Source organism: Cucurbita pepo, chromosome LG06 (assembly GCF_002806865.2).
Source record: "Cucurbita pepo subsp. pepo cultivar mu-cu-16 chromosome LG06, ASM280686v2, whole genome shotgun sequence".
In the NCBI taxonomy this organism is placed as follows: Eukaryota; Viridiplantae; Streptophyta; class Magnoliopsida; order Cucurbitales; family Cucurbitaceae; genus Cucurbita; species Cucurbita pepo.
Window position 1 is genome coordinate 5,908,409 of NC_036643.1, and position 8,242 is coordinate 5,916,650.

At 41.4% G+C, this 8,242-nt stretch overlaps 1 protein-coding gene across 1 annotated transcript; it reads left to right on the top strand.

The window, feature by feature from the left end:
- Positions 1–3,618: 3,618 nt before the first annotated feature.
- On the top strand, positions 3,619–8,242 carry LOC111796475 (psbP domain-containing protein 4, chloroplastic). The gene is made up of 5 exons (XM_023679107.1): positions 3,619–4,090; positions 5,777–5,880; positions 7,440–7,551; positions 7,648–7,875; positions 7,980–8,242. The coding sequence occupies exons 1-5, from the start codon at positions 3,823–3,825 to the stop codon at positions 8,042–8,044; spliced, it is 777 nt and encodes a 258-aa protein (XP_023534875.1). The 5' UTR covers positions 3,619–3,822; the 3' UTR covers positions 8,045–8,242.

Consider the following 8,242-nt stretch of genomic DNA (forward strand, 5'->3'; position numbering starts at 1 on the left):
TATGGGCAACACGCCTTGGACAAGCATGACCATGATACATAGCGTCCTCGCTGGCACACCGCCCGTTGTTTTGCTTTGATATTTTTGTAACAATCTAAGTCTACTGCTAACTTGCTAACTGATAGTATCCTCTTTGAACTTTTCTTTTAAATGATTCCCCTCAAAGATTTAATGTGTCTACTAGGGAGAAGTTTCCACACTCTTATCAAGGAATGCTTTGTTCTCCTCTCAAACCGGGATGTCACAATCTCCAACCATTGTATCACATGATCTTACTTCTCTAAGCTCATCCTAATATTTAGATATACTGTGGTTCACGTTTTAATTTCCTTTTACTTTTCTCTTATTAACGATTCATATCACAGATGGGTGCGGTGCAACCTCCAATACCATCCAACTATTTGACATATACCGTCCATGTCCATTAAACAACTCACTATTTGAGATTAGTTTGCTACTTTCTAATAGTCTTCGTATGGTCGTTATAAAGCGTGGATCTTTTGTAGAGCAATAGTATGCATCCAACCCTTATCTAAAAAGAAAATCGAGGCGAAAGAACTCATTATTTTCCCGCTCTCTCCTCTAAAGAAAATAATAAATGGAAGAGGAGGGAACCCCATTATTGGAGTATAGTTGGTGGAGTGTTGAACAATCAAGAACTCAGCTGCCCATCCCTTTGTCAATGCAAATTTTATAAACAAAGATGATGGGTCAATGTTTTTACCCTTAACAAACCTTTTACCATTTTTGTTTTGGTAAGGGTAAAAGTAATTTAATAATTGCTTTGGAAGATGAACATGACTCGAGAAAATAATAATTTTGGATTGACATACATGTTTAGACGTGTGAATGTAAGAAAGTCAAAGAATCTAATTTTGTTGTCTATTTTAAAAGTTACTTAAATAAATGCATGTTGGCTAGACGATGACTTAGGTCAGAACGCTAAGTAGACTGAGCACCTTTGGATCGTGAGCGATGGTCAGAGAGTCTAGACCCAAGTGCTCCCATAATAAGAAAGACTTGATGAGTCAGAACAAAGTACCTTGAAGCTATAAGTCCGCATTAAATCACCTACTCGTCCTAAGAATCTAATAGACCTTTTGAGCGCCTAGATATGACCAAGGTGATACTTAGATCATGTGTTTCGTGTTTTAGGTGATTGAAAGAAATATCTCCCTAACAAGCATGCACTAGAGAACCAATTTAAGATTAGGGCATTATAGCTAGAGCGGTTTACATGTTGACCTAGGTCAGTATGTTTCGAGTAACCTTGAACCCGAGGATTGTGAGCGGCAATTATAGATCTAGACTTGTGTGCACCCAAATAAGGGATTAGTTCAAGGAGTTAGTCCTAAACATCCCAGAAACGAGAGACAAGAATTAAATGGCCTAAAAGCTCCTAAGAACCTAGTTGACCTCTATGAAAAAGACGAATAACAAAGCTTAACAAACCTAGTAGTAGTATGACAGTATCACCAAAGTCTCCGCCTCCTATCTCCTTTGATACGCCCTTGGCACTAGCAACGCCCTACCAAACGGTAGTAGTATAGGTACCATTGAGTCTGGCCTAGGCCAGATAATGTAGTGTATCGAGACGACTAGGTACCACTATCGTGTTTGGAAACAGTCAAGGGCCCTTGAACAGGCTTACTATAGTGTAAACTTTCCTTTAGAGGGGTGAGGGACCACATGGGTAAACTGAGTAGCTGGCAGACATAACGGGTCGCTCATGCAGATGGTGACTGTATGACTTTTCTTGTAGAAGGGTCGCTAGTTAACCTTACATAGATGTGTTCAGATGAGATGTCATATTGTCCAAAGTCGCACCTAAAATCAGCATACCGAATGTTCAACGTTGGGGATGTGTAAGCGTACTAAGCACGTGAACATAAAGTTGGTTCACCTCAAAATGAGATTCGCCGTCCATGAGAGTGGTGCTGGAACCCAGTGACCAACTTCCAAATCCCGATAGGGTCTATGACATGTAAGAGAACTTGTTATGAATTTTTTAGGATTTGATCTAACAACCTTGTTGAAAAATGAAATCTAAATTATCAAAGAACCCCAAAAACGATAAGGAATCAACCCAAGGGAAAGTTTAATAACGAATTACTTATGATCAAGATCAAAAGTAAAAAAAACTCGTTTCTAAACTTGTGATTCGAATGATCATGACTATTTGAACGACTCTAGCATACAAATCAAAACACAAGAAATGCAAAGGAACAAACTCATGACTTAAGAAGTATAATATGCCAACTTCGTTTTAATATCTAAAATCTTCCTTGAAGTTTATCTTGCATGATTGATGCCTTGGTTCATATCAGAATCGCTTGAAACTTCGAGACCTACTTAGAAGTTAAGATAGTTGTGGAATTAGGCCCGAACTTCGAGACCTACTTATAAGATGTTTGAGGGAACTACGAAAAGGTGGATCTAATGACTTTATTCTTCTGCCATTGTCTATGCTTTGCCTTTTTTCTCTTCTTTTAATGACCTCTTCCAATACTTTTATTTAGTATGTCTTTAGCGAGTCTCTTAAAATATTATACGTCTTTTTTAGCTTATGGGTTTTCTTTGTTAAAATTGTTTCATGTACGAGCGGCAGGACAGTAATGTGCCAATTATGGTCAAAAGAGATTCTTAAAAGAGCGTGAGCAATTAGATTCTACGGTATGACAAGAACTTCTAATAATAACTATTAATGCTTCAACGTTAAAAAGGGTAAGCTCATGATAAGTATTTTTGTTCATATTGCTCGTGTAATAGTTACTCTCGTCAACACGAGTAAAAACTATAGGCTAAAAGGGATTTTTCCATATTCACAACTCGAGGCATACAACAATTAGTAGCTAAAGATAATAAATCTCGACAAGAAATGTTAATAATAAAAAAGAATTAATTAAAAATGTCATTGTTTATTGGTAGTCTCCACTTGAAAAATAAAGGGGAAAGAGATTGATCTATTTCTAGGCTCCTAATGCATCCGGATTCTAGTCAGTTACCACAGACTTTTCTCGAGGCTCTAGAAAGTTCTCTTATATGTCATAGACCCTGTCGGGACCTCGGGCCTTTACCACATTCACAAAAGGCAACCATCACGAATCTTCTACGAGTGTAGTCCTTATTCCCCTTTCAGGACCAAGCCCATGAAAGATTGATTGGGTCTATAGTTTAAACTAGCCCAAGCTTCCATAAGTTGGGCCAAGGTTGAAGCCCTCGTCTCATTTGACCCAAATTTGGATCCCAAATTTGGCCCAATGACGATTATAGATGTTCATTTAACTTACAGGGTCGGGTCCTACAAAGATCCACCCAAACAAGATGAAATATTCCAAACATTCCCGTTTCAACAGGGAAGACAACTAGAAGAAATAGCTATTGGATGAGAACAGGGATTCAATTTTTTATATATATATATATAATTAGTTATATATTTCTTAGAGTGTTCGAAGATTATACGTTAGAATCGATACCATTTGTTAGGATCGCTCAACAACGCACACTCGATTAAGATGAACACAAAGAACAGAGAGAAAATACAAGGAGGAATATTATTGATGGTTATATATATAAAAGGAAGGTTTTAAAGAAAAAAAATTGAAAAAAGAATCTAAAGTTGAAGAAACCTAAAGCACAAGTTGTAATCCATATGGCGCCAAAGAGATGCAATTCCGCACCACATCCACACAAAAATCGAAGAACTAAATCCCTCTCGTCTTTGATCTCCCAATTTCCAGGCACTTCCATCTCCATCCCTTAATCATTCTGATTCTTCCATTTCTGCAATTCGTCTCCAGAAATCATCGTTTCTGGGTTCGAATGGGATCGACTATGTTCGCCTCTGTTCCATTCTCCTGCAACTTTCATCAATCAAAGCCTCCTTCCCACATCCTCCAAAAGGGTGTTCCGGGTGTCGGTGGCGAAAAGGAGAATCGGTCTCCCATTGTGAATCGGAGATCGGTTTTGCTATCCGGCGTTTCTCTGGTTTCTTCTGCGGGTTTGGGGCTGCAGAGCGAGTGTTTGGCTGCGGTTAAGCAAGGTCTTCTTGCTGGGAGGATTCCTGGGTTGTCTGAACCAGATGAACAGGGTTGGCTTTTCTTAACCTCTTGAACTCTGTATCTAAGTAATCCTTACTGTCGTTTTGTTTCTTGTTTACATCTATGATTTGTTTCTTTGTTTCAATTGGTGGAATCTTCTGGTTGCTGCAGATTGTGGATTGTGTAATACCTTTGTTCACTCTTTAAGTATATGAACTTTAATATCTAACCTTTTAGTTTCTATTCTTACAATTCTTTTTAAGTTGTAGAATTTTTTTGCATGTGTTGATGGATAAATCTTTAGGGAACAAATATGTTCTTAAATTAGAGAATAGATATTGAAAATGATGTATAATTTTCTATATTGATTTTGGTGATGTACTTAGTTAATTCCATCCTGTTAGTTTTTGGAGTTTCTAATCCCACTTAGAGAAGGGAACGACATCGATTGGAGAGGAGAACGAGTGCCAGTGAGGACGTTGGGTGTCACAATCGCGGTTTCTAGGCAGCGGATTTAGCGATTCTATGGCACCCACTCTCAGCACTGATTGGGTTAAGCCTACTTTGAATACAAACCTCAGTCTCGATTTCAAGAGAAGATTTTAGAAAGCAAGGGAGAGAGGTTTTAGAAAAAGAGTTTTGAAAGTAAGAGAGAGAGATTGGTGTTATATGGGAACGTAAGCAAAAAGGCAACAACAACGGCTTACTGCATATAACTTATCGGGTAGGGAGAAGTTGACAACTAGTCGTATCCCCCTATAGTACATTTTGAGGCATTTCATGTCTACTAGGCGTAGCCATGACATCTCTGAAACGTCATATTGGTAAAGAAAATAAGAAAGAAATAATACAACATGAAAGCGGTAAAAGAAAGCAATAAAGTAGTACAAGGCAAAGGTTTCGGCGTGTCACGAGCATGCAGCCATGGGCGACATGACTTGGACAAGCATGACCGTGACACTGGGCCTCGAAGGGAGGTGGATTGTCAGATCCCACATCGGCTGGGGAGGAGAACGAAACATTTTTAATAAAGGTGTGGAAACCTCTCCCTAGCATACACATTTTGACAACCTTGAGGTGAAGTTCGAAAGGGGACAGCCCAAAGAGGACAATATTTGCTAGCGGTGGGCTTGAGATGTTACAAAATGATATCAGAGCCAGACACCGCGGGGAGTGGATTGTGAGATCCCACATCGGTTGGGGAGGAGAACGAAACATTCTTTATAAGGGTGTGGAAACCTCTCCCTAGCATACACGTTTTGATGACCTTGAGGGAAAGTACGAAAGGGGAAAGCCTAAAGAGGATAATATCTGCTAGCGGTGGGCTTGTGCTGTTACAAAATGGTATAAGAACCAAACACCGGGTAGTGTGCCAGCGAGGACGTTCGGCCTCGAAGGAGGGTGGATTGTGAGATCCTACATCATTAGAGAAGGGAACGACTGGAGAGGGGAACGAGTGCCAGTGAGCACGCTGGCCCTGAAGGGGGGTGGATTGTCAGATCTGCTGCCAGCGGTGGGCTTGGGCGGCTAGCGGTGAGATCCACTGCATCAAAAGAAGCAAACAGGGCTGATCATGCCATGTTTTCTATATCAAGTTTACATAGCATCTGTTGTGCTTGTGCAGGAATCTCTTGTATTAATCAGAATATATGCAGCAAATTTCATTTTTGACCATTGAAAGCTTTTAAACTCAAGCTTAGCATATCTGGTTTCTTGTTTGTTGCCTGCTCAGACAGGTTGGAGGACATATCGTAGACCCGACGAGAAGTCCGGTGGGCATGGAGTTGGATGGAGTCCTATTATTCCTTATGCCTTTTCAGTTCCACAAGACTGGGAAGAGGTAACTGCTGTTAGATGTCTTAGCCGGCGTTCTCCCTTAATTGCTTTAGTTCGTCCTTTGAGGTTGTTCCAATTATTGTCCAACGTTTCTGGGTCCGTTGTCTTTTGGTATTTGCATTGGGGTGCGTCAAGTTTCCAGTTTCCTGTTGATTAGAGGAGTAAGCACAATGTATCATGTAATGCCCTAAGCCCACCGCCAGCGGATATTGTCCTCTTTGGGCTTTTCCTTTCAAGCTTCCCCTTAAGGTTTTCAAAATGTGTCTGTCAGGGAGAGATTTACACACCTTTATAAATAATGTTTCGTTCTCCTCCCCAACCGATGTGGGATCTCACAATCCACCTCCCTTCGGGGCCCAGCATCCTCACTGGCACTCCTTCCTTTCTCCAATCGATGTGGGACCCCCCAATCCACTCCGTTTCAGGTCCAACGCCCTTGTTGGCACATTGCCTCGTGTCCACCCCCTTTGAGGTTCAGCCTCCTCGCTGGCATATCGCCTGGTGTCTAGCTCTAATACCATTTGTAACACCACTAGCACAATGTATCATGTAATGCCCTAAGCCCACCGCCAGCGGATATTGTCCTCTTTGGGCTTTTCCTTTCAAGCTTCCCCTTAAGGTTTTCAAAATGTGTCTGTCAGGGAGAGATTTACACACCTTTATAAATAATGTTTCGTTCTCCTCCCCAACCGATGTGGGATCTCACAATCCACCTCCCTTCGGGGCCCAGCATCCTCACTGGCACTCCTTCCTTTCTCCAATCGATGTGGGACCCCCCAATCCACTCCGTTTCAGGTCCAACGCCCTTGTTGGCACATTGCCTCGTGTCCACCCCCTTTGAGGTTCAGCCTCCTCGCTGGCATATCGCCTGGTGTCTAGCTCTAATACCATTTGTAACACCACTAGCACAATGTATCATGTAATGCCCTAAGCCCACCGCCAGCGGATATTGTCCTCTTTGGGCTTTTCCTTTCAAGCTTCCCCTTAAGGTTTTCAAAATGTGTCTGTCAGGGAGAGATTTACACACCTTTATAAATAATGTTTCGTTCTCCTCCCCAACCGATGTGGGATCTCACAATCCACCTCCCTTCGGGGCCCAGCATCCTCACTGGCACTCCTTCCTTTCTCCAATCGATGTGGGACCCCCCAATCCACTCCGTTTCAGGTCCAACGCCCTTGTTGGCACATTGCCTCGTGTCCACCCCCTTTGAGGTTCAGCCTCCTTGCTGGCATATCGCCTGGTGTCTAGCTCTAATACCATTTGTAACACCACTAGCAGATATTATCCTTTTTGGGCTTTCTCTTCCAGACTTTCCCTCAAGGTTTTTAAAACGCATTTGCTAGAGAGATGTTTCCACACCCTTATAAAGAATGTTTTGTTCTCTTCACCAACCGAATGTGGGACCTACTTTAATCAGCATCGAATGATATTGATATGTATTCCCAATTTATTTCTTTGCTAGGAATGGAAAAGTCTCGTGCTAGTTAGATATGTCCATGCAAGTTAACTTCATTTTTATTTTGATCAAAGCAGACATGACACAAAGTGGTTTTGAGTGGCAGGTTCCTGTGTCAATTGCTGATCTTGGAGGGACAGAGATTGATCTCAGATTCAAAAGCTCAAAGGAAGGTCGTCTGTTCGTCATCGTTGCGCCCGTTCAACGATTTTCCGATGGTGCATTTCCCCAAAACTTTATACTTCTTGTTCAACTTTCCATTGTAAAGAAACTACACTGCTAAATGATGCGTTCATTGTCATAATCCTGTGAAGTTATCGGCGACGATGCAACGATTGAAATGGTTGGCCCTCCAGAGAAAGTAATCAGCGCGTTCGGACCAGAAGTGATCGGAGAAAACGTAGAAGGGAAGGTGATGAACATGAGCGTGGCAGAGCATAATGGAAGAACATATTATCAGTTTGAATTGGAGCCTCCTCATGTTTTGATCACAGCAACAGCGGCAGGAAACCGTCTGTATCTATTCAGTGTAACAGGAAATGGTAAGACACCACCAAGAACGCTGCTGTATGATATGATATGATATCAATTGTTTTCCATTAGAACTGAAGGAAGCTTGTTTTTGTTTCTCTGGGTGTTCTTATAGGCCTTCAATGGAAGAGACATTACAGCGACCTGAAGCGGATAGCGGATTCCTTTCGTGTCGTGTGATGAACTTGTTTCGGAGCTAGTTGGAGTATATACATATGCAGTGTGAATTACAGAACAACGGTTGATCAAGCTTTTTTCTCTAGTTGAATTGGTGACTCGAGAAACTCAAATGGAATTCACAACCCAACTCAACCCTCTACTTTCGAGCTGGGTTAGGTTGTGTTGTTGGGTTATTTTTTTAAAATTATTTTTAAAAAA

What these genes read in the sequence shown, in the direction of transcription:
- LOC111796475 (XM_023679107.1), top strand. Translation starts at nt 3,823, where the DNA reads ATGGGATCGACTATGTTCGCCTCTGTTCCATTCTCCTGCAACTTTCAT. An exon ending in TTCCACAAGACTGGGAAGAG is followed by an intron (nt 5,881 to 7,439) that starts GTAACTGCTGTT and finishes TTTGAGTGGCAG; the next exon opens with GTTCCTGTGTCAATTGCTGA. An exon ending in ATTCAGTGTAACAGGAAATG is followed by an intron (nt 7,876 to 7,979) that starts GTAAGACACCAC and finishes GTGTTCTTATAG; the next exon opens with GCCTTCAATGGAAGAGACAT.